This window comes from Gymnodraco acuticeps, unplaced genomic scaffold, assembly GCF_902827175.1.
Source record: "Gymnodraco acuticeps unplaced genomic scaffold, fGymAcu1.1, whole genome shotgun sequence".
NCBI lineage: Eukaryota > Metazoa > Chordata > Actinopteri > Perciformes > Bathydraconidae > Gymnodraco > Gymnodraco acuticeps.
In genome coordinates this window covers 143,820-170,717 of record NW_022990485.1, presented here as the reverse complement: position 1 = coordinate 170,717, position 26,898 = coordinate 143,820, and the positions used below count along the sequence as shown (strand labels likewise).

The 26,898-nt window shown below is 40.1% G+C and overlaps 1 protein-coding gene across 1 annotated transcript in view; it reads left to right on the top strand.

The window, feature by feature from the left end:
- Positions 1-26,898, top strand: part of trappc9 (trafficking protein particle complex 9) — a 331,469-nt gene that overhangs the window by 164,828 nt on the left and 139,743 nt on the right. The window contains 1 exon segment of the mRNA XM_034226421.1: positions 3,144-3,286. Within this exon segment, the coding sequence (XP_034082312.1) occupies positions 3,144-3,286 (143 nt within the window).

The window sequence follows — 26,898 nt, the reverse complement described above, 5'->3', positions numbered from 1 at the left end:
ATCTTAAGCCATTGTATGACCGCCGGTGGAGTTTCTCAGGCTCCGGCAGCAACTTCGTGAGCGGCAACTTCGTAAGGCACTCGTGAGGACATCTTGTCAAATCGTGTCATCTTCGTGTTATCATCGGTGCCATCGGGCATTCGCCCTTACTCTGATCGGGGCGAATGCCCGATGGCACCGATGATAACAAGATGCCCTCACGATGGCCTTACGAAGGGCACAATTGACACACGAATTCAACACGAAAATGAACCTTCGCAAGGTCCTTCGGCAATTTTTTGGCATGCCAAAGATTTTGCCACCGCTCACGAAGTTGCTGCCGGAGCCTGAGAAACTCCACCGGCGGTCATACGAAGGCTTAAGATGCCCTCACGAATGGCCCGATGTTGCTACGATCACAGCCGAATTTGAACATTTCCTTTATCGTGTGTCCATCGGGTTGTTTTATTGCATAACAAAATCATGTAAACATATTATGTAAATAACCCAATTTGTGTTCTGTGAAACTAAAAAGGATATAATATATTATTTTGAAGGACAGTTGACAGGAAGTTGTTGTTGTTATGGAAACAACATTACGGAGAAAACGTAATATTTTCTACATATAACGACGGATAAAGTAAAGAACAAAGTCTGAAGATATCAGTACAGTATCATAGTACTGTAACACAATTGTTTGTGTTACTTTCGTTGCAGTTGTATGTCTTAAATGTAATGTAAATGTTGCCTTCGTGTGTGGTTCGGGGCCATCATCGTGCGGAATTCACAATTCCATATTCGTGTGTCCATCGGGTGTACATTTCGGGACAGTGTGACAGGGCCTTAAACCTCTGCTTTGTGAACCTTGTTTCTGTCTATAAGTTGTAACTAGCCATACGTCCAACCAATATTGCTTGAATTATAGGAAATATAATAGGATTTAATGTATGGCAGGAAAATATACCATACATTGCGTTTGAGATGAGTGAATGGGCTTTTTAATGTTGTTTCTATCTTTGCTTGGTGTACCAGCACGCTCCACATCACTTCACTTATGGCTCTCCCAGAATAATTACAAATGATCACAGAATCAGAGGAATGTGTTCTTGAAAGGCAGAACCTGCATCATCAATATGTGCAGAGATGATCGCATAGGAAGAAAAGGCGGGACCTTGGATGTTTCGCTTCACCTCGCTTTAGCCCATTGCCTGAGTCAGCTAGAGCACTCTCACCATAAACTGCCACTTTCAATTTCCACATTTCCTTCGACGACTTGGCTGCCTGTCCTGTTTCTCTCCCCCTCCTCTCAGAGAATATCTTTAAGTACCTTTGAGTCATTCTCTGTGTCCACCTTCCCCCAATCACTGCACCCACCCACCACCATCTAGTCTTTCACATTTAGGGGCGAGAGACGTTGATTCCTAATCGTCTTGTTGGAATCACAAATCTTGCACTAATGTACATTTCCCAAAGATATTGAAGTGACTGTTATTTTGTATATATTGATTGTTGTGCTTTTTAAAATTCAAGTGTGCATAGCTACAGTGTAGATATGACAATGACATTTTTTTTTTGGGAGGGGTGCCTAAGTTGATTACATAATTTATCAAATGGAATAATTCAATGTATGCGACAGTGCCATAGCTAAGTGTGTTAGGTCTAAAGGTGTGTCTTGCTCCGCTCACCGGTCCCTCACAGCGGGCAGAGCTGCAGGTGCTGATCTCTCTCTCGCGTCCGGTTATACTTCACTCGCGTTTATGTCCAAATCCATCAGATCTAGCTAGTTCTAGCTAACGATATGGTTGCTGCCCCTCCTTACACGCAGATCACGCATACTCAAACCTCATCTTATGCCTACATTCCAGCTGAGAGGGTCTTCTCTACAGCTGGCCTGATTGTGAATCGCCTCCGCACCCGCCTCTCCCCTGAGTAGACATGCTCATATTCTTAAACAAGAATGATTATTGAATAGCTGCATTCTGTGCATAGGCCCTGCTACAGGTTGATCTCTGTTGTAATAGGGTTACAATACCCTGACCCGTTATGTTGTTCGTGTATGATCCCTCTTTCATTTAAAAACCAAGTTCTGTTTTAAGCATGAAAGCTGTAGGCCTATAGCTGTCAACTGTTCAAACTGTGATCATGTGACGAAGGTAACTTTGTCACTGTGGACTGACGGCTTCGGGCCTCGTAATATTGCACATGTGGTTTAGTTTGAAAGTGTTCCCCCTCCCGTTTTGTCTGTTGCTGTGTTGTCTCCTCCCCCCCCACCTGTGTCTTATTGGCCTGATTAGTGTGTGTGTATTTAGGCTCTGTTTTCCCTGTCAGTGGACAGGTAGTGTGTGTGAGATCCTTGTGGCTGCTGACTGTGTTCAGGTGGACAGCAATTGAGGCTGTGAATCATGTGCCCATGATTTGAATAAATGCCCACACCGGATTGTATTTTGACGTTCTGCCTCTGCCTCCTTGCTTGGTCGGGCCGCTCAACGGTCAGCTTCACAGATCACCACTTCAATACATTTTACAAAATCGACTTGGTTTCTATACTTACATGTTTTTGAACATTTATTTATTTATTTTTCATAATTAATCTTTATTTTATAGGATACGTACATTTCGGTTAACCGTTTTTTTGGGGGTCGAATATTCAAATATACATTTGCTTTCAAATTCCCATCGCTAATATGTAAACATGTGTCTGTTGATTGTGTATATATAGGTCTATACACATTTGTATACATATTTGTATATATATATATTTGTATTTTTTTGTATTCGGGATTGTGGGAAACGATATTTTGTTCTCTCTGTCTGTACACACAAACTGAAAGATTGACAATAAAGTTGACTTTGACAAATCATATCGGCCCACACCCCTCGGGCTTAATCACTGTTACCCTTCTATTTCATTTAACAGCCCGATGCCGAGGTGAACTTATTATCTTGTGGTAATGACTCCTGATGCATCGATCTGAAAAATACACTCTGGTTTGGCTGAAGGCAGAACACAACATGCCGGCTGTGACCTTTGACCCCAATCACTCTTTGAAAAGCAAAGTTGGCTCTTCTCTTTTTTTTGACTGAATCAGCCTTTCTTTGCAGTACACTGTCAAACCAGTTTTATCTACATTTTATTTATAACCTTTCCCTTGTCTTTTTTGCAGAGTTTGGAAGCCGTGCTGAACTTCAAGTACTCGGGGGGAGCGGGCAAAGTGGAGGGCTACTACAGGGAGCTGTCTTTGGGAATCCATGTTGACGTGGAGCCGTCTGTGTTCTTCACCAGAGTCAACACCCTGCCTGCAACCAGGTAGCACTGAGAGGGCAGAAGTACACACTTAACTCAAGTAGAAGTACAGATACTCCTGTTTAAAAATACTCTGGTAGAAGTACTGACTAAACTTCTTTACTCAAGTAAAAGTAAAGAAGTATGGGCTTTGAAATGTACTTCAGTAAAAAGTACCCATAACTAGCAGCTGTTTTAAAGAGTACCTGACCTCCCTTTATATTAATAGAACAATAATGTCATTGTTAGCTAATGAATGTTTCCATGCTGAACAACGGCAACATGACAACGTTTCCATTGGTCCCTCTTCTTTAGAGAAGACCAGGAAATGATGGATACACGGATCGTGTTCAAATCAATAGGCACGCAATGACTCTAAAGAATAATGATCACGCACCAAACACACATTCAGACTAAAGGAACCAGCTGTTTGGAAAATGAGAGAAGTAGAAAGTACAGGTATTTGAGTTCAACATGTAAGAAGTAGAAAGTACAGGTATTTGAGTTCAACATGTAAGAAGTAGAAAGTACAGGTATTTGAGTTCAACATGTAAGAAGTAGAAAGTACAGGTATTTGAGTTCAACATGTAAGAAGTAGAAAGTACAGGTATTTGAGTTCAACATGTAAGAAGTAGAAAGTACAGGTATTTGAGTTCAACATGTGAGAAGTAGAGTAGAAAGTACAGGTATTTGAGTTCAACATGTAAGAAGTAGAAAGTACAGGTATTTGTGTTCAACATGTGAGAAGTAGAAAGTACAGGTATTGTGTTCAACATGTAAGAAGTAGAAAGTACAGGTATTTGAGTTCAACATGTAAGAAGTAGAAAGTACAGGTATTTGAGTTCAACATGTAAGAAGTAGAAAGTACAGGTATTTGAGTTCAACATGTAAGAAGTAGAAAGTACAGGTATTTGAGTTCAACATGTGAGAAGTAGAAAGTACAGGTATTTGGGTTCAACATGTAAGAAGTAGAAAGTACAGGTATTTGTGTTCAACATGTAGAAGTAGAAAGTACAGGTATTTGTGTTCAACATGTAAGAAGTAGAAAGTACAGGTATTTGTGTTCAACATGTAAGAAGTAGAAAGTACAGGTATTTGAGTTCAACATGTAAGAAGTAGAAAGTACAGGTATTTGAGTTCAACATGTAAGAAGTAGAAAGTACAGGTATTTGAGTTCAACATGTAAGAAGTAGAAAGTACAGGTATTTGAGTTCAACATGTGAGAAGTAGAAAGTACAGGTATTTGGGTTCAACATGTAAGAAGTAGAAAGTACAGGTATTTGTGTTCAACATGTAAGAAGTAGAAAGTACAGGTATTTGTGTTCAACATGTAAGAAGTAGAAAGTACAGGTATTTGTGTTCAACATGTAAGAAGTCAAAGTAAAAAGTCGTCAGAAAAATAAGTCGTGGAGTAAAGTACTGATACCAGAAAAATGTACTTAAGTACAGTAACCAAGTATTTGTACTCCACTACTTTCCACCTCTGCGTAACACAGATAATTAAACTGCATCTTTAATAGGTTTATACATTTGTGAAGTCTGTTCATGGTACAGTTGAGCTGATTAAATTGTAATTTACAAGGATATTTTGGTTAGGAATGTATGGGCCTATGAAACAATTTGATGATACCTTATTCCCAGTTATATTATGTAATGATTATTGAATAACTGCAGCTCTACTTGCACCATCAACAAGCGTAAATATTTAAGACAAGAAACAAAACATTTGACAATACATTACAATATGTTAAAGACCCATTATTGTACATATGTAAAAACGCATATTTTTAGAATAGCCTTTTACTAGATTTTTAAAACCCCCGCTTGTTGCCATGCCGGCGTAAACGGCACTGCTTGTCAAATGAAAAGTGCGCTTATAAATAAAATTTAGTATTATTATTATATGTGATGATATGTACTTAAACACTTTAAAACGTAAGGATTGACTGGTGTACAAAAGTTGCATTTTACAACTTTTAGTCCCTAATGTTTTAAATATGGGCCATTCCAGTGAACATACTAGATACTTAATTTAGCTAAAACGAATGTCAGCTGGTTTACAGACGTCTCTTTCCCAATGTCAGTCAATGGGAAGTATTTTGAGGCCTCAGTGATGTTACAAACAGACACGAAGCCAGAACCAAAAACAGTATATATCCCTGTATTCCACCGGGTCCGTCTGCGCCGCGTTACGGCCGCACCGCAGCGTTCACGGCCACTCTAGTCAATGGGTGTTACGGCTCAGAAGTGTCCCATAAGCGTCCCAGAAGCGCCAGCGTCCCAGAAGCGTCCCAGAAGCGCCAGCGTCCCAGAAGCGTCTCGGCGCTGGGCTCCGTAAAAAAGTCGCGGCTGGTCTCTTTTCGACGCGAGGCGTTGCATAGCGCCGGGCAGGAAGTGGAACGGTCAGAGCATCCAGTCAATCCCCAAAATAATCTAATTTTGCAGACCCTATCCCTCCGTAGTCTTTCAAGTAGGAGAATAAATGCCAGCGTTCTCCTCCGGTTTACAGGCACTGTGTAAATTATATATATAGAATAATTATGATGAAGAATGCATTTATTCACGCAAGACGCTCCACTTCTTCACGAAGGTATAACTTCACATTCAGTATGGACAGGTGGATTGATTACAGCAGCCTATAAGTCTTTTTCTACATAGAGGCAAGACAACATTTAAAACTACCACTTTTTTTTAAAGATTTTATTAGATTTGGTTAATATATGAGCAGCATTTCCTTGACTTGGCCTCAGGCACCTGGTGAAGTTCAATATTCATTCTGCTTATTATTTTACTGCACCTATCACACAAACTACTCCCCATCTCCCTCCACTATACATCACTGAGGAGTTCAAACAGTCTTAATGCAAAACTGAAATAACCTTGTGCAAGAAGAGGTATTTTTTTTTAATCCAATCAGTTTTGGTGCTACGTTATCCATGTTGAATGATCCTTGCTTTAACAACTTTTTAGTTCAGGCTTTACTCCTGAGTGGTTTGGTTTATGGTCGATGAGTGACAGCACTCACGTTCTGATGAGCCTTTTACCCCGCATGCCATTTAACATGAGCTTATTATTTGTTCATTCGAAACCCATTCATTGACGGATACAAAAGCAATACTACTCAACCTTCACTTCAGTGCCGGAAAATGTGAAAGAACCTCTTCTCTTGTCGCAATAATTTGTGATAAATCTGCCTTTATTCCATATATATCAACCTTCTGCAGCAACACTCACTCTGACATTAATGCCAAAACCAGAGGACTTCGACATGTTTTATATTTCACTGACAGGCTAGATAGTGGCAATTGATGAATGGAATCTCAGTTTTTGTTCACGTTCTCACTTACTCTTTGTCATGTACATACATTACTGTAGACACCATCACACATTCTCACACACACACACTCTTTCCCCATGTCTCACTTCACTTTTCAGCTCCCCCAACTCTTTTGAAAAAAAGCGAAGGAGACAGATCGCAGCCGAGTAATGGCCCCTTGAGGTGAATCATTAGCTGTAATAATATCTGCAGTTAAACCATCCGTCTTCGCTCAACACTGTACTGTATGCACACATGGAGAAACTGCACTGGCTGCTACACCATCACCCGTGTTATTGGCACTTCTTCTCCTCCCAAAGCACTCTCTGCATTGACTCTCAAACTTGAAATATGTTAAAAGGCCTTGCAAATGTTTATGGAGACTGCTTATAGGTCAAATAAAATGTATTTGCAAGGTCCAATGTAACATTGAGTTACTCTTTTTACAGCTCACATAGTTGTTCTTTGCCCAGGATAACCTGTATGTCTACAAAGACATGGGAATAAACCTCAGCACATAGTAAACGTATAAGAAACCTTGAGTGCCATATCAATGGACAGTTAGTCCAACATAAGATAAGCCTATTTGAGGACTTTGTATTGCATCATGTAGTCGTGCACCATACTGTATGTGTATTACATGATGCACTACAAAGTCCTCAAATAGGCTTATCTTATGTTCATTCAAGAGTCCCATTTATGATTTGTTGGGGGTTTCCCTTTCCTGTAGTATGTTATATAGGTTTTAGTGCATGTAAATGGTCTGCAAAGGCTTAAATCCCTGTGTTCCCTCCAGAGGGAGATTCTAGTGTGACTTTTAAGCACTGAATAAACATTTAAAGGATGTAGAATATTTTACAACAGGGCTTACATTTTAAAGAGCATTACTGTGATAATTATGCTGCGATAAAACCTTTCCAATGTAAGCATAATGTTGCCTATAATATACGTTTATTAAAGGGGACCTATCATGCAAAATGCACTTTTTGATGTCTTCTCTACATCAACATGTGTCCCCGGTGTGTCGGGGAACTCACGCAGCGTCAGAAAATAAAACCCTCTCTCTTTTCCTCCGTCCCCAAATCTCTAAAAACGGGGAACAACGGAGCTGATCCAGATTTGCGTCCGATATGACGTAATATCTGAAATGTGGACTCACGGCCCAATAAGAAACGTTGCTATCAGAAACAAAGCCTGACTGTTCTGGACGTAATATGGTCGGTGTTTACATTAGCATCGCTAACACTCAGAGCTAACCTGTACTGGAGAGCATGTGTGTGAAGAAGCAGGAAGTAAAAAGGAACTCACCTTGTGGTATAACCGGCAAGAGAGAAAGCCTTTGAGCTCCAAACTGTTTCAGAGAGAACCCTTGATAATCCATGATATGGCGTTTCATCACGGCAGCATTTAGTTTAGACAGTAGCTGCCGGGTCCCGCATGAGCTCAGCCCCCTCCTTTCTTATTTGTTGTCAATTTCTTTCTTTTTTTAAAGCTTTATACCCAAAATCAGCACTTTAGAAACAGGAAGTGAAACAGAGGGATATGAGGCATGGCTAGAATGGGTGATCTGTTTGGTATTTGGAGCAAAACACTTCATTGACATGTGTTTTATATATTTTTATATATCTGAGACCTATGCTATTGCCTACAAATAGCATGATTGATGACCGTTAAGGTAAAGTGCTTGCTTAAACTGGTTTTGTGCAAATATTTAACATTAGAGAGATCTAATCCCTTTTTTTTAGGATATAAAGTGGATATGTTTATATTCAGAAGTCAAAACATCATTTTTTTTTTAAAATGTTTTGAGTGATCAGCTCAATCATGCATCGCTACTACCGTTTCAAATATTTTCCAGCGATGCCAGCAGTGATATCTGTGAAAGCAATGGTCCAAATCAACAAGTTACATTTCTTAAAGCCTGAACATAATCAAGTATGAGCCCATATGATAGTACTCCAAACTATTCACAATAGACTCAAAGTGCCAAGTTGAACTTTAGTGAAAACTTTGGAATCATGTATTACACACACACACACACACACACACACACACACACACACACACACACACACACACACACACACACACACACACACACACACACACACACACACACACACACACACACACACACACACACACACACACACACACACACACACACACACACACACAGTACAGTATTTGTAAGACCTTGCCTTTTGGAGAGATGTAACACACTTTACTTTTGAGATAAGTACTATTGATTTTCTTCAAGTTAAAAGTCAATTTTAAAGCGGTTGTATGAAATTGCTCAATAATACGCCAACTTATCCTTTCGATCTGTTTTTGTGTATCTCTGCCTGTCGCTCCCTCCTCCTCTTCTTATCTTTCCACCCAATTCTGTGTTTCTCTCTCAAGAAAAAAACACAAGTCTTACTTGTTGACAGTCCTTACCTTGTTATAGTGTGACTTAAATGTGTCTTCATGCCACACGAGAGGAAGAAGGAACTATCAGTGTAGAGCCAACATTGTCTCTATTCCTCTTTGTCCATGTCTCATTATTTTTGCTTTACATTTAAAGCATTCCCTCTCCTTTTACTGACTCTCTACTGTGTCTCATTTAGTTTCTCTATATACTTTTGCTCAACTTTCGGTGTTTACCTCTCTATCCTCCATTCTCCAAATCTCCCTTAATTTCTCCATAACCTTTCCTCACTTACACTCTTTGTTTTCCTTTATCCTTTCATACTCTTTTAAATACTCTTAGGCATGGCTATGTGCAAAACTTTCCCCAGTTTCCTAGCCCTAATAAGTCAGAATTATTTAAAGGCATATTCGACTTCCACCATTCTTTATCAACATATATTAGAGTAAAACTAGAGAATGGCAAAGACTACCTCTGTCCCTCTCTGCTCCCTGTAGTCAAAATGGTGAAAAAAAGACCAACAAACTAGGATTAATCCATCTCGTATCACAACTAACTGTATTGTATTGAAACACAATGATTATGGAATCAATCTGCAGAGACACTTTTCTTTGTATGTCCGTTTTTGAGCTTTAACTTAGTTCAGAAAGTTGGCTTAAAACAGACAAAATAAGGCTTGTTTTTAGCCTTAGGCGCTTTCACACTGGAGTACTTTTCCCAGGAATAGTTCCGATAGTTCCTGGGATTTTGCGTTCACTCCAAAAATATCTGGAACTAGAACTTTTGCGAACCTCTTCACCCCTTTTCAGTCCCTGCTAGAGAGGTGGGACATTCCTGGGGAGAAAACAGTTCCAATTTCTGATTGGCTGGGCGAATTGCAAACCACGCCCCGTAAAACTCGAAAAGGTTTTGTGAAGCCACCATTTTATTAGCTCGCATTATTAGCATTAGCCCAGCGTAGAAACTGACTTATGGCAACACAAAATAAAACATGGGAGCGGTGGAGATGAGGAGGTGTCGGCGTTCTGGCGATTTACTCGGAAGGCTTCAGTAGAAGCTACTGGGAGTCCCAGCAGCTTCTACTGAAGCCAGTCCCCAACTCCGGGGACTTCCGACCGGGACTTCGGGTGGTAGTATACGCCGTGAAGTTGTTTGCGGCCTGCCAGTAAACCCAAAGCAGAAGAAGAAGATGTGACGTCAGCGGCTCCCTCAGGGACTTATTCCGGTGTGAACGCGATTTACTAGACAGTTCCAGGAAATAAAAGTTCCGGGAACTATTCCTGGTGTAAGGGAAACTTCTGCAGCAATGGAGAGTCAGGACTCAGTGAGACACGAGGAGAGTTGGAGCTTTGATGTCAAACAATGATGTTTATTACAAGTCAACGGCCGGAGAATTCATATCACAAGTCACAGCAGCAAAAGGTTCTGACTGCACGGGTGGGTTGCCATGTCAAATCTGATCAGCCTCGCATCTTGGTAGACTCTTTAACTAGTTTACAGAGAGTCAACCCACATATTGGGGGAAGGTACGTGAACACCTGGGAACAATGGAGATGTCTCTGACATCCGTGGTGCTTAGAAGCCAGCGTTCTCACAGTCGTAAAACCCCCCTTGTGCCCGCCAGGTCAGGCCATAAAACCTGGTAGTATCAACATACGACTCCATTATCACATTCCTTACGGGAGATTAGAAGCAGGGATGGTCGTAAATGTCAACACACAGAATAGGTTAAATATAAGTAAAGACAGAATTATTCCCTAACACCTGGGAAAAGTATTTGGTGTGAAAGCGCCTCTTGACAATTTTCTTTCTGACGCAGTTGCTGATTACTTACTCCTTCTTCTTCGTCCAGAGCCACTATTTCAAGTATACTACGTCATCGAGTGGCGCCGAGTGCTGGGCATTTAACATGCATTTAAACAGTCCTTCAGCGCCACTCGATGACATAGTATACTTGAAATAGTGGCTCTGCAGCAGGTATACTCGACATTGAGAAACGGCCAGGGAGAAGGCTTCCTGGGTGCCTCCTTAATGATCGGCCCTGGCTGCTGATAGGCCAGCTGAGGGTGAGGGGATCCGATCAGCCGTCAGACTCAGGTGCCCGGGCATGTACTGATCAGCTGCTGATTAGCTGTAGAGAAAATAGGGAGAAGAGAAAAAAGCAGGAGGGAAGGAAAACAACACAAGTACAGCCTGCCTGGCACGTAACAAGTATGCTCACAGAACATTACAACATTACCATATAGAAATACAAATACAACAACAATACGGTCAAGTTATTGTACCTGTGTTTATCTGTGCAGTTGATAATTAAAAAACTAGAAATAAATATGTGTTCCAAACATAGTACCAACACATTTAAAGTTTGAGATAAACTGTGGTTGAAAATGTTACTTCTTTAACTGTTATTAGACAAGAATACACAATACCCCATGTCTTTAAGGATGTGATTTTTACCTGTGTGCAAAACAGAATATGAAAATAGTAAAGCATAAAGTGTGATTTTCATAGCAGCACAAAAGTGTGAAGTCATTTAGCATTTGCCGGCAGCTGGTTTTGATCAAGGTAACCAGTAGATTGAGATGTGTGTAATGAGAGTTTGACAATGTGCATCACTCCAATTAGTGAGTTTTAATAGATGACATGAAGGGGAGGCCTTCATCCGTGCCAGCTGTTGTGCATGACCTATGCAATCCAATATCCATCCTTACAATCACTTTCTATAATCAGAATAAATCACAATTAATAACACTGCAATAACACGGGTCTACTCGTGGAAGAATGTATGACGAAGTTGAAGGAAAAGATGAATATATATTTTGAGTTTTAGTAATTAAAGGGACCAAAATAACTTGTGTGCAGTTCTTAGTGCTCTGTTGAAATGCTCTGAGCTGGCAGCTGGCATAAAGTGTGGTTCATCTTTTGAGCTAAAATTGCAGAAATAAACAATGCACTGCCAGTGACTACAGGTGTGTGCAATAACAAAAATAAATGCACTGTATAAACATGTTAAAAAAGTTATTAGTTACCACAAAATGGCTGTTTTTATCAGTTATAATCATTACCATTATGATGCTTCTAATTAAAAATGACGAAGCTTTTTACTGTCAAACTGTTAAACTGTCAAACTGTTGCTTGAATTGTACAAAACAACAATACTTAATAATGTTTAAGTATATTACGTTACTTAACTCGTGTACATAACGCAAATGTAAATGACGTTGACTTTTGTTCTAATACTTGTATACTGCGTAAACGTCTGGTTTTTGGAAAATACCATATTTCAGTTTAAAATGAATATGTTTGATACGTAATTTTAAGTAATGTACATAAGTTAAAAAGCCTACATACACGACACAAGTTGGGTATGTTTACTAGCGAACATACCATGAAAGAGACCCATATATACAAAGCACTTACATACTAACTAAGCACTTAGATACTAACAAAGGACTGGCTTATCTAAAGCCAGTTGAGTAGCACTTAAAGGTCCCATGTCATGGCCATTTCTACTGATCATAATTCCATTGTTGAGGTCTACTAGGATAGATTTACATTGTGCAATGTTCCAAACTCACATCCGTTTCTCAAACAGCATCTCTGTATAGTATGTGTATTCACTCTCTGTCCTAAACGGCTTGATGGAGCTCCTGCCCCCCCTCCCTGTGAGCCCAGTGTGCTCTGATTGGTCGGGACGTTGCGAGGCTCGCTGCTCAGTGAGCTGGCTTACTGGTGTGGTTTCCGGGTCGGCGATACAGCGAGACAGCTCGAAACTCATCCTGAGCACACACAAACACCCACAGCCGAAGTAGAAACAATAAGTGTGGCTTGATAATGAATAAGAAAAAGGTTGATAACGCTGTGAGCATGGGTCTGCAGAGAGCATTTCTCCACGATCCCAACTCGTCTATTACCAACCAGGGAGCTCTATGCAAGTCAATGGGACTCCCTGTTAGTTAGCCAAAAATCTCCCACGAGGCGTTCTGGGGCAGCATAGACAGGTATTTTCTGTGTTAGTTGTACTCGCTACAGGGTGTACTTTGAGGGTTTGTGACTCTGCATAAAAACCTACATAACACACAAGGGGACGGGTAATAACCAGAAAAGCATGTCATGGGACCTTCACAATGTTTGGCTCTATGAAACCTGATGTACTTATATGATTCTGTTTTCTTCAAGTTTGTATCTTCTTGGTCGAATGCACTTGTTGTAAGTCGCTTTGGATAAAAGCGTCAGCTAAATGCAATGTAATGTAAAACATGTAATATTATTATTTGGGTATTTTAAAGGCCAAAGATTGACTCTTTGTTTGAGTCATGTGACCATTCAATGAACTTTAGTTTCTGGAACTTTCCCATTGGCTTCGTGGCCCAGCTCTGGAAATGTTCCCTTTTTTAACACACACTTTATTTAACAGAAGCAAAGGTGTGACTCAGCTTTTGTGAAGACTTGCACACTTTTTGGGAAGTCAGCACTAACGGGGTGGTTTGCAGTTGTTCACATTTTCTTGACAGAGTTGCTGAACTTTGCTTCGTTTGTCAGAGTCTCTATTTTATTTTTTGCTTACATATATATTTTTCTACCTTCCCTTCTACTTATCTTTTCCTTCTCATGTCATCTTTTCACCACCTCCATCCTATTATCTGTTTTTCTCCCATCACCTTCACCTCACTCTGTGTTAGACCTAGAGCTGGGCGATGTATATTGAATTAATCTCATAAATACAAAGATTTATATTCAGACCATGTCTTGTCAAGGAATGGTTAAACTCTGTACTACTACTGTTAAACCTTTCCATCTTGCACTTATGATATATTGTATTTAAATTGTGTTTTTACTCAAGCTTTAAATAATCAATTTATCTTGTTTCAGCTATTTCTAGATACACCTTGCTGTATAATGCAACACTATAATCCACGGCTACACCAAGGACTAAATACTTATAGAAAGTACATCTCAGGGCTTTTGTGATTGCATCGTAAACTCTTTATCTCACGTATCTCCTTCTCCCTCTTGCTTTCTTCTTGACTCTGATAGGTTGACCTTCTGCTGTTTCTTTAAATACTCTTTTCTTTCTTTGTCTTGCTTTCTTTTTCAGTTCGTTCTTTTAGATCTCAACCGGTCTCTTCCTCCTTTGTTGGTCGTTACGTCACTTTAAATCAGTTACATCCATTTCTCTCTTTGCCTCTCCCTTAAAGGCCCTGACACACCGAGCCGATTTCGGCCGTCGATGAGCGTCCTGTCGCCCTACTCAGATTGGTGTGTCCAGCGCCGTCAAGTCTTTTCGGCCGTGCCGATACCTTCCGCTGCCGAGGCTGTCGGCAAAAGTCTGTCGGCAAAATAAATCACTCTGATTGGCTGTTCAGCTTAGCGAATCAGTGCATGAGAAGCGAAACGGAAGTGAAGAAGGCACACACAGACGGCTATTATTTTTCCTTTTCCAGTACCGCACTAAACATGTTTTTGATTCTAAGTCGTGATGTGAAACAGTCTGTGATGGACGAGAGTGAAAATGGAACGCACGCTATTTGTTGTTTGTGTATATCACGCAGTCTGTCTTCCGGTTGCCTCTTTTGAATTAAGAATACCCACTACCGCCGCCTGCTGGTAAGGAGAGTTATTGCCACTCATGCGCAGTGTGTACGTGCTACTTGGTCGTCGGCTGAAGTCTTTGCGGTGTGTTCCAGTGCGATTTGTTGGCCAAGACGCAGGAGACGTCAGGCGACACAACAATCGGGTCCGTCGGGACGTGTTATTTGGTGTCAGTGTGGTGTGTCAGGGCCTTTACCCTTTCTCTTTATACATTGTACTGTAAGGCAAGTTTATTTATATAGCACTTTTCAACACAAGTGCTTTACGAAAATGAAAGACATTAAGAGCATAAAACACTTTAGAAACATTAAAAAGCAAAGATAATAAAACATGAATAACAGGTACATGAATAAAAGTTACAGTGCAGAGTGAGATGAGAATAGTTCAATTAAAAGCAGCGGCAAAAAGAAAAGTCTTCAGCCTGGATTTAAAAGTAGTCAGAGTTGCAGCGGACCTGCAGGTTTCTGGGAGTTTGTTCCAGATATTTGGAAATATCTCTTACCATATTCTCTCATTCCTCTACTATCCCTAGTCTTCCTGTGAAAGATTAGGATATTTAAACCTTGTAATACCTCTTCTTACCAATAGTGTCTCTTCCCTTCGTTATTCAGTCACTTCTTCCTCCTCTCTCTTGCCTCCTCACTCTGGGCCTTGTTGTTTTCATTGTCCACCTTGTATTTTCAAATGTTTTCCTCCTCGTGTCTTGTCTGGTCCTACTTCCTGTGTTTGCCTCTCTGTCTTTAGTTTCCCTGGTGTGTCTGATTGTCTCATTGTGTTCAAGGTTCAAGGTTCTTTATTGTCAAACTAACATAGCTACAGAGTAATTATGTCGTTGAAAATCTTAGGTCACAGGCTTCTCCAACAGTGCAACACAATAATACAGATAAGCAGACAATATTAACCAATATTAAAATATACTATATTCCAATCCAACTTTATTTATATAGCACTTTAAAACCTTCAGACCAAAGTGCTGTACAGAGAGATAAGCTCACAAAACATAAAATAAGATATACAAACACAAAACAAACCAGAATAAACGTAATAATAATTTTTTTTAAAACAGCCATATAATAAAAACAATAGACCACTGAAAGCAAATAAAAGCAACAATCTACTTGTTTACGAATGCAAAAGAGGTGGGTTTTAAGACGGGATTTAAAAACAGACAGTGTGGGAGCCTGTCTGATTAACAAGGGCAGGTCGTTCCACATATTAAAAGTAATACAAAAATAAAAATGTTTTGGAATAGTTCAATACAAGTCTATATACAAGTTATTGGAATGATATATTAGATAATAGATACATAATTACTAAGTAGATGAATGTTATGAAATTGTTTCAGCAGTTCAGTTGTTTAACAGTCTTATTGCCTGTGGGATGAAGCTGTCTCTGAATCTGGTTGTTCTTGTCAGGATGCTGCGGTAACGGCTGCGGTTCACCTGTTGCCCTTGTGTTTCTGCCTCCCCTGCCCAGCTGTGTCTTGTCCTGTGATTACCCTTCTGTGTATTTAGTCTTGTCTTCCGCTGTGCTCCGTGTCTGTTCGTCGTCATTTCATGTCCATGCTACCTGTCGTCTCTTCGTGTCCATGTTCCCTGCCTCGCCTATGTTCGTCTATGCTTGTCCATGGGTGTTTCTCAATCTCGAGTACGCTTGCTTGGTAGCACATGTCTTCCGAGTCACTTGCTTCAGAAGCGAGGCAAGAATCCTTCCTGGCATTAGGAAAACAAAGAGTGGAACAGGCGAGCAAGTGTGCAGGTGTGCGTCACATGAGAAGCCCCGCCTTACATTTTCCGCCACAGATTTGGGGAAATTGGTCCGTGCGCAAAGCATTGTGGGGATTTTAAGACCGTGGAGTCTACACATGTGCAGCCTCGAAATGTCTCCAAACGAAGTACGCCGGGCTCGGTAGAATTCCAAGTATGCTGGACATTGGAACAGTCCTTCGGCGGCACTCGATGACGTAGTATGCTTAAAATAGCGGCTCTGGAGCAGCTTTACTCGACATTGAGAAACACCCCATGTCTCCTGCCTGTTCCCGTCTGTAAGTGTGTTCCCGTCTGTCGAGCTCCCCGGTTTTGGTTTTGTTAATTAGTTTTTTGTTTTTCATGTCTTTTTTTAATAAAGCTCACTTTTTGTTAACAAACCTTTTTGTAATTTTGAACTGCACTTGGATCCTATTTTCTCCACCCTGACAGTGTAAGGTGACGGATCTGTTAAAGGGACGGAGAGGCAGGATGTGTGAAAGACTCAGTGATCCATATTTTCCAGGGACCTGTTAAAATCCCATTCTCTCAACATGATGTTGCCCTGGTAAAAAAAGATATTGCTCTACTGGGAGAAGGGAACTGATCCTGTGATGTGCTTTCCTCAAAGTGCATCCTGTGCATCGTGTAACTCGAACACTTGGCAGCTCCTTTATGAAGAAAAACCCTCAATTTTCCTTCTGTCAGCTAGCAGATGTCCCTGTAAACGTTTTTTATTAAACTACTTTCTTTTGAAGAAATAAGTCCTATGAAAACCTTAAAAAAACATGTTGTCTAGAGTAAACATGAAAAGAAACAATTGATCTATTTTACTTCAAATGCTTTAAGCCAGGGGTGTCCAAACTTTTTTCACCGAGGGCCACATACAGAAAAATATACAAAGGGATAGGCCGCTCACTAGAGATATACTGCCTTATAAGTTCAGTTATAAGTTGGAAAAGTAAATCAAATGTAGGTCAATTATGCTTGTTACTTGAATATGCTTTATGAAAACCTACATCACAGCTCTCCATAGGGCTTCAGTTATGGTGTTGGCAGCTCATTCCTTAATAAAAACATCCTCCCCTCTGTTACGAACCTTGGAGTGACCTTCAATAGCGCTTTTAAATGTGATAAGCAGGTCAGCACCGTAGTCAAAACCTGCTTCTTTTTTTTTTAATACGACTATTGGCCAAGACCAAGTCTATCTTTTAAAGACCTAGAAAGGGTTATTAATACCTTTGTGACCTCGACACTGGACTATTGCAACGCTCTGTATGTGGGTATGGACCAGGCGTCAATTAGATGCCTGCAGCTAGTCCAGAACGCAGCTGGCATCCAGATTTGTTACTGGCATTTGAGGCATTTTTGAGGTAGTTGGTGGGGACCAAAAACCGAGCTAAAAGGGAGGACATTTTGAGTTTAACCGTTGGCCAATACCAAGACTCAAAATAAACTATAGTGTAGCTTAGTTTCTGCTGTGCATTAGCAACACAAAGCAAGTTGTTTCTACATAATAGCCCTTCTGAGCAAAACGTTGATTCAAAATGCTTTAAGAAAATAAACATTAAAAGTATTAAGACAATCACATTTACAAACATGTCAAGACTTACGTTTGTAGTGCCGTGTAAGATATGTATCGTTGTTTGATTCAATAAAAGCTGAACGAAAAGTCTTCAGGGAGAGTTGCAGCTTACCTCTAGTTGTATGGTAGTTCGATCCAGACATATACCGACCATAATACTTCAATGTTTCTTCTCCATATTTAGTTTTAACTCGAGGGGACCAAAAGCAGAAATCTCAAAGACTGTTATCTTGTAAATTGGGCAGATCGGTCTCTATCTGCTTGGCTTAACACTATCATTTTCAAAGTGAACTAGCCTTTTAGGGACTGTTTCTGAATTAATTCACATCGTTATTTCAGACGTGGCACATGCTGACAAGCCAGCAATTACATTTGTGCTGCGTCTCACTTGGTATTCAATCTTTAAACGTGGACATGAAGTTACAGTCAATTGTCTCTTATTGGCTCCCGTCGCTAAAAATAGCCCATCATTGGCAGCTCTCTAAATCCAGCCCGGCTAATTAAGGCTGTTATTTCGTGTGGAGGGTGTTTGTCACGTTTTTGTGCCGGAGCAGAGCTGCAAAATCAGCACTTATTGATCGCAGATTTAAATAATTTACTGAGATGTGGGCCCAGCTCTATTGATCTTTGCATTGCTAGCCCCCTCAGGCAACTTTATTTGGTTTCAGTTAGTTGTTGTACCTCCTTCTTCACAATAAGAATGTCCCACGTTAAAATGAATACCCAGTCAGTGTCCCTATCGATTTGCTGGTTATTCCTGAAGTAGAAACGAAGATGATCGGACTGGTTTTGACGCAGTAGCGCTAGGATTAGAGAGCTACTCTGCAACAGTGTCCTTTTTCAATCAATAAGAGCAACATGCTGACATCATGGTTAATTTGTTTGTGTGGTAGGGTTCTCATATATACACACTGTCATTTATTTTATGTATACCAGCAGCTAAACCTGAAATACTTGTGGACTTAAAAATTCAAATTTGCACTTTATAAATACAATCAGGTAGGTGTTCATAGTACATACTCCTTTCTTTACACACCTATAAACACTCAGCAGATGCCAGCGAAGTGTGTGCTTCATTTAAGCTAATAAGGAAGACATATTGATATTGAACTGATGGATGATATGCTTTGAACATAATGGGCAATGAAGCAGGTTCGATTTTTGTTCACTTTGAGGTGCCGCAGGGAGATTTGTTTCCTCCACATCTCGCCAATTTAAAAAATGAAGTAGTTTTAAACCATGTTGGCAGTTAGGAAGTTGTTTTTAACTTAGATATTGTTGCTGTGCATAGCAGCTTGACAGAATACTGATCTAAAAAGGACATATTTTGCTCATTTCCAGGTTCTTATTCATCTTTAGTGTCTCTCCTTTAAAGAGTCCTCTCCTGCTGATGTTCAGGTGTATATCAGTATGTAGTGTCTCTACTTTAAAGAGTCCTCTCCTGCTGATGTTCAGGTGTATATCAGTATGTAGTGTCTCTACTTTAAAGAGTCCTCTCCTGCTAGTGTTCAGGTGTATATCAGTATGTAGTGTCTCTACTTTAAAGAGTCCTCTCCTGCTGATGTTCAGGTGTATATCAGTATGTAGTGTCTCTACTTTAAAGAGTCCTCTCCTGCTGATGTTCAGGTGTATATCAGTATGTAGTGTCTCTACTTTAAAGAGTCCTCTCCTGTTGATGTTCAGGTGTGTATCAGTATGTAGTGTCTCTACTTTAAAGAGTCCTTTCCTGCTGATGTTCAGGTGTATATCAGTATGTAGTGTCTCTACTTTAAAGAGTCCTCTCCTGCTAGTGTTCAGGTGTATATCAGTATGTAGTGTCTCTACTTTAAAGAGTCCTCTCCTGCTGATGTTCAGGTGTATATCAGTATGTAGTGTCTCTACTTTAAAGAGTCCTCTCCTGCTGATGTTCAGGTGTATATCAGTATGTAGTGTCTCTACTTTAAAGAGTCCTCTCCTGTTGATGTTCAGGTGTGTATCAGTATGTAGTGTCTCTACTTTAAAGAGTCCTCTCCTGTTGATGTTCAGGTGTATATCAGTATCTAGTGTCTCTACTTTAAAGAGTCCTCTCCTGCTGATGTTCAGGTGTATATCAGTATGTAGTGTCTCTACTTTAAAAAGTCCTCCTGCTGATGTTCAGGTGTATATCAGTATGTATTGCCTCTACTTTAAAGAGTCCTCTCCTGCTGATGTTTAGGTGTATATCAGTATGTAGTGTCTCTCCTTTAAAGAGTCCTCTCCTGCTGCTGTTCAGGTGTATATCAGTATGTATTGCCTCTACTTTAAAGAGTCCTCCTGCTGATGTTCAGGTGTATATCAGTATGTATTGCCTCTACTTTAAAGAGTCCTCTCCTGCTGATGTTCAGGTGTATATCAGTATGTAGTGTCTCTACTTTAAAGAGTCCTCTCCTGCTGATGTTCAGGTGTATATCAGTATGTAGTGTCTCTACTTTAAAGAGTCCTCTCCTGCTGATGTTAAGGTGTATATCAGTATGTAGTGTCTCTACTTTAAAGAGTCCTCTCCTGCTGATGTTAAGGTGTATATCAGTATATAGTGTCTCTACTTTAAAGAGTCCTCTCCTGCTGATGTTAAGGTGTATATCAGTATGTAGTGTCTCTACTTTAAATAGTCCTCTCCTGCTGATGTTCAGGTGTATATCAGTATGTTGTGTCTCTACTTTAAAGAGTCCTCTCCTGCTAATGTTCAGGTGTATATCAGTATGTAGTGTCTCTACTTTAAAGAGTCCTCTCCTGCTGATGTTCAGGTGTATATTAGTATGTTGTGTCTCTACTTTAAAGAGTCCTCTCCTGCTAATGTTCAGGTGTATATCAGTATGTATTGTCTCTACTTTAAAGAGTCCTCTCCTGCTGATGTTCAGGTGTATATCAGTATGTAGTGTCTCTACTTTAAAGAGTCCTCTCCTGCTGATGTTCAGGTGTATATCAGTATGTAGTGTCTCTACTTTAAAGAGTCCTCTCCTGCTGATGTTCAGGTGTATATCAGTATGTAGTGTCTCTACTTTAAAGAGTCCTCTCCTGCTGAAGTTCAGGTGTATATCAGTATGTAGTGTCTCTACTTTAAAGAGTCCTCTCCTGCTGATGTCCAGGTGTATATCAGTATGTAGTGTCTCTACTTTAAAGAGTCCTCTCCTGCTGATGTTCAGGTGTATATCAGTATGTAGTGTCTCTACTTTAAAGAGTCCTCTCCTGCTGATGTTCAGGTGTATATCAGTATGTAGTGTCTCTATTTTAAAGAGTCCTCTCCTGCTGATGTCCAGGTGTATATCAGTATGTAGTGTCTCTACTTTAAATAGTCCTCTCCTGCTGATGTTCAGGTGTATATCAGTATGTTGTGTCTCTACTTTAAAGAGTCCTCTCCTGCTAATGTTCAGGTGTATATCAGTATGTAGTGTCTCTACTTTAAAGAGTCCTCTCCTGCTAATGTTCAGGTGTATATCAGTATGTAGTGTCTCTACTTTAAATAGTCCTCTCCTGCTGATGTTCAGGTGTATATCAGTATGTAGTGTCTCTACTTTAAAGAGTCCTCTCCTGCTGATGTTCAGGTGTATATTAGTATGTTGTGTCTCTACTTTAAAGAGTCCTCTCCTGCTAATGTTCAGGTGTATATCAGTATGTATTGTCTCTACTTTAAAGAGTCCTCTCCTGCTGATGTTCAGGTGTATATCAGTATGTAGTGTCTCTACTTTAAAGAGTCCTCTCCTGCTGATGTTCAGGTGTATATCAGTATGTAGTGTCTCTACTTTAAAGAGTCCTCTCCTGCTGATGTTCAGGTGTATATCAGTATGTAGTGTCTCTACTTTAAAGAGTCCTCTCCTGCTGAAGTTCAGGTGTATATCAGTATGTAGTGTCTCTACTTTAAAGAGTCCTCTCCTGCTGATGTCCAGGTGTATATCAGTATGTAGTGTCTCTACTTTAAAGAGTCCTCTCCTGCTGATGTTCAGGTGTATATCAGTATGTAGTGTCTCTACTTTAAAGAGTCCTCTCCTGCTGATGTTCAGGTGTATATCAGTATGTAGTGTCTCTATTTTAAAGAGTCCTCTCCTGCTGATGTCAAGGTGTATATCAGTATGTAGTGTCTCTATTTTAAAGAGTCCTCTCCTGCTGATGTTCAGGTGTATATGAGTATATAGTGTCTCTACTTTAAAGAGTCCTCTCCTGCTGATGTTCAGGTGTATATCAGTATGTAGTGTCTCTACTTTAAAGAGTCCTCTCCTGCTGATGTTCAGGTGTATATCAGTATGTAGTGTCTCTACTTTAAAGAGTCCTCTCCTGCTGATGTTCAGGTGTATATCAGTATGTAGTGTCTCTACTTTAAAGAGTCCTCTCCTGCTGATGTTCAGGTGTATATCAGTATGTAGTGTCTCTATTTTAAAGAGTCCTCTCCTGCTGATGTCCAGGTGTATATCAGTATGTAGTGTCTCTATTTTAAAGAGTCCTCTCCTGCTGATGTCCAGGTGTATATCAGTATGTAGTGTCTCTATTTTAAAGAGTCCTCTCCTGCTGATGTTCAGGTGTATATCAGTATGTAGTGTCTGCCTGTGCTGCAGCACCTATTTTCACCCTCTGTCTGAAACCAGAGCCCAGTCTGCTCTGATTGGTTAGCTGGCCGGCTGTGTTGTGATTGGTCAACCACTTAGAAGCACGAGTGTTACAAAGTGACACTACCGGACAGGGAAAACCCCACAAGGCATAAAAAGGCCTCCTATTGGCAGTTTGAATTATTAATTTAGCTTTGATGTTGTTGCTGTGCGTAGTCACTCAGCAGAACAACAACTATTATGTGTCGTGAATCAGTTCCTTCTAGTGTTGAAGCTTCAATAATAGTTCTTATAATAGTTCTTATATCAAATGTCCCACCACTGTTCAGGATCATTTCAGCTCATCCTGTCATCTTTAACTCTTTGATGCTTCTCCACATTGTCTCTCTTCTACATCCTCTTTTTCCTTCACTTAATATCGGGTACTTATGTTAAGAGCAATGAGCCTGTGTTTGTTAACTGGTGCTCTGATTTATCACCTCAGCTAAACGCCCCGGGGCTATAAATCAGTGCCTCCACTCAGCACGTTCATCACGTCCGCTGACAAAGACAACGAGACAATTAAAGAAACACGAGTAGGCCTTAAAAAATATGTTTTAATTGGCACAGCAGTTTATTAGAGACTTGGGCAAGCTTAAGTTAAGCCTCCATTAACCTGAGATTTAAAAGAAGAGGGGGGGTAGAATTTTATTTAGAAAAGGAATATCAGAATCAGGTTGATTGGAAAGTAGGTTTTCACATACAAGAACATTGCCTTGCACAATAAGAGTAATTCAGTTGTTAAAAAAGAGACAACACCATTTTCAAAAAGTATAAAAAAAGTATAATTTATAAAAAAAATAAAAGCAATGTTTACAATAAATACAAAAAGAACAATAAGTATATAACACTTTTTTTTTAAAAACGTCTGCAGTTTATCAGAATTTTAAAACAAATCTGTATCGATATAGACCTATTATTAATACCTATGGAGAAATTGCATTGCGTTTTTGGCGAAGGAACCAGAAGGAGTTTACTTCCGGGTTTTAGGACGCGTCACCCTATAACACCACATAAATTAAATAGACTAAATAAGGCAATCTAACTATGGATATTAATTTATTTTACCAAACCGTGTAAATCAGTATTAAGTTGTCCTTTAAAAAGTGTATAGCCCAATATCACAACATATATATTTGTCTCAGGTGGCTTTAGAGCAGGGATGTCAAACTCAATTTCATCGCGGGCCACATTCGCATAAAGGTTGCACTCAAAGGGCCGGTTGTAACTATATAAATATATAATATATATATAAAATAATGTATTTATATTACATTATTGCCTCTGAATTGGATTATTATCGGATAGGATAATAACTTAGTAATTAACTACGTCTGAAAGCAGAAGTCTAGGGCAAATAATTGCAAGTCTCATCAGTGTGCATGTCACAAAACGAGATGCATTGTGGGACATGTAGTTTATGGGCAACCTGCTTCTGCAAAGTGGAATGTAACAGTATAATAAACGTATTATATTCTTTGCAAGCTCTTGCGGGGCCACATAAAATGAAGTCGCGGGCCGGATTTGGCCCCCGGGCCTTGAGTTTGAGACCCCTGCTTTAGAGTGTCTCCAGCTCAACAACATAACCATAATTATGTGATAAATATATTTGATTATGAACAAGAAAATAAAGGATTCAGGAGGACTTTAACGCCCTAATTATAATCTGTATTTTAAAGGAAACTCTTTAATGTCGAGATGGTGCCTCCTGGAAAAAAAACCTTAAGCAAAACATATGGATAGTATATGTACATCAATTAGTAGTTCAATGTAGAGAAGGGTCACTTTATTTTTAGACCGCATTAATACCAGAGCACCCTGGAAATGTTGAACAGTCTGTCCTCGCTTTCTGTTTTGACAGATCAGCTGCTTTTATCCGTCATAAAAAATAAAATAAAAAGCACCTACTTGAGGGTTAAAATTAACTCTTTGAAAGGCCTGGATCATCTCTCCGGTCTTCATCTACATCACAAATTGCTCCTCTTATGATCTGCATGACAAAAGCCGGCCGGGCTGACGTTGAAATGGCCGCTGCAGCCGGGCTGATGAAAGCTTCGCCACCTTTTGATGTTAGGACAAGTATTGATGAGTACCTCACATCGTGTCTTCTCTTGATCTCATGCATCCGCGCTCGTATGCGGCCGTGTATTTTTAGAAAGTAATCACAAGCTCATGCATAAAGTATAAACTCACATAAACACGTCATTATGCACAGGTTATATGGGCACCCCATGCATGCATACGTGCATGATTTATGAAGTCCGCTTTGTCTAAAAGGCTGCTGTGCGTCAGGTTGAGCCAGTGCAAAAAGAAAGTACTTTCTAATTGGGTTTCCTAAGAATATAAGGGTTTGAAGATTGTCTCTAATTTCACATCTTGTAATTGTGACTGCTCAAAATGTGTGATGATGATGTTAGAAAAACATGGCAATATCACCTTTGTTCAAACAGTTGCTCCAAACTAATGCTCTCTATAACAATGCATACACTATCAAAGTGTCGTGTTCTGTTTAACATATTATCTTATCTTAAATATCAGAGTCCAAATCATGTCATCAATGTGAATCACTCTTCTGAAGCACAGCGCAAAGTGTCTCAGGTAGTCCTTTACAACATGTAAAGAAACTTCTAAGTCATTTAAAATCACTTCTGCTGATTATTGGGGCTCAGTGGGGGGTCTGCCTTCCACCACACACATTTAGTTTGATAACATCTTAGTTTGAAAGGTCACCTATTATACAAAATCCCCTTCTTCATGTCTCTTCTACATCAACATGTGTCCCCTCTTCTTCATGTCTCTTCTACATCAACATGTGTCCCCTCTTCTTCATGTCTCTTCTACATCAACATGTGTCCCCTCTTCTTCATGTCTCTTCTACATCAACATGTGTCCCCTCTTCTTCATGTCTCTTCTACATCAACATGTGTCCCCTCTTCTTCATGTCTCTTCTACATCAACATGTGTCCCCTCTTCTTCATGTCTCTTCTACATCAACATGTGTCCCCTTCTTCATGTCCTCTCTTACATCAACATGTGGTCCCCTCTTCTTCATGTCTCTTCTTACATCAACATGTGTCCCCTCTTCTCATGTCTCTTCTACATCAACATGTGTCCCCTCTTTCATGTCTCTTCTACTCAACATGTGTCCCCTCTTCATTGTCTCTTCTAGCATCAACATGTGATCCCCTCTTCTTCATGTCTCTTCTATCATCACATGTGTCCCCTCCTTCTTCATGTCTCTTCTTACATCAACATGTGTCCCCTCTTCTTCATGTCTCTTCTACATCAACATGGTGTCCCCTCTTCTTCATGTCTCTTCTACACATCAACATGTGTCCCCTCTTCTTCATGTCTCTTCTACATCAACATGTGTCCCCTCTTCTCATGTCTCTTCTACATCAACATGTGTCCCCTCTTCTTCATGTCTCTTCTACATCAACATGTGTCCCCTCTTCTTCATGTCTCTTCTACATCAACATGTGTCCCCTCTTCTTCATGTCTCTTCTACATCAACATTGTGTCCCCTCTTCTTCATGTCTCTTCTACATCAACATGTGTCCCCTCTTCTTCATGTCTCTTCTACATCAACATGTGTCCCCTCTTCTTCATGTCTCTTCTACATCAACATGTGTCCCCTCTTCTTCATGTCTCTTCTTACATCAACATGTGTCCCTCTTCTTCATGTCTCTTCTACATCAACATGTGTCCCCTCTTCTTCATGTCTCTTCTACATCAACATGTGTCCCCTCTTCTTCAATGTCTCTTCTACATCAACATGTGTCCCCTCTTCTTCATGTCTCTTCTACATCAACATGTGTCCCCTCTTCTTCATGTCTCTTCTACATCAACATGTGTCCCCTCTTCTTCATGTCTCTTCTACATCAACATGTGTCCCCTCTTCTTCATGTCTCTTACATCAACATGTGTCCCCTCTTCTTCATGTCTCTTCTACATCAACATGTGTCCCCTCTTCTTCATGTCTCTTCTACATCAACATGTGTCCCCTCTTCTTCATGTCTCTTCTACATCAAATGTGTCCCCTCTTCTTCATGTTCTTCTACATCAACATGTGTCCCCTCTTCTTCATGTCTCTTCTACATCAACATGTGTCCCCTCTTCTTCATGTCTCTTCTACATCAACATGTGTCCCCTCTTCTTCATGTCTCTTCTACATCAACATGTGTCCCCTCTTCATTCTGTCTCTTCTACATCAACATGTTCCCCTCTTCTCATGTCTCTTCTACATCAACATGTGTCCCCTCTTCTTCATGTATCTTCTACATCACACGTGTCCCCTTCTTCATGTCTTTCTACATCAACATGTGTCCCCTCTTCTTCATGTCTCTTCTACATCACAGTGTCCCCTCTTCTTCCATGTCTCTTCTACATCAAC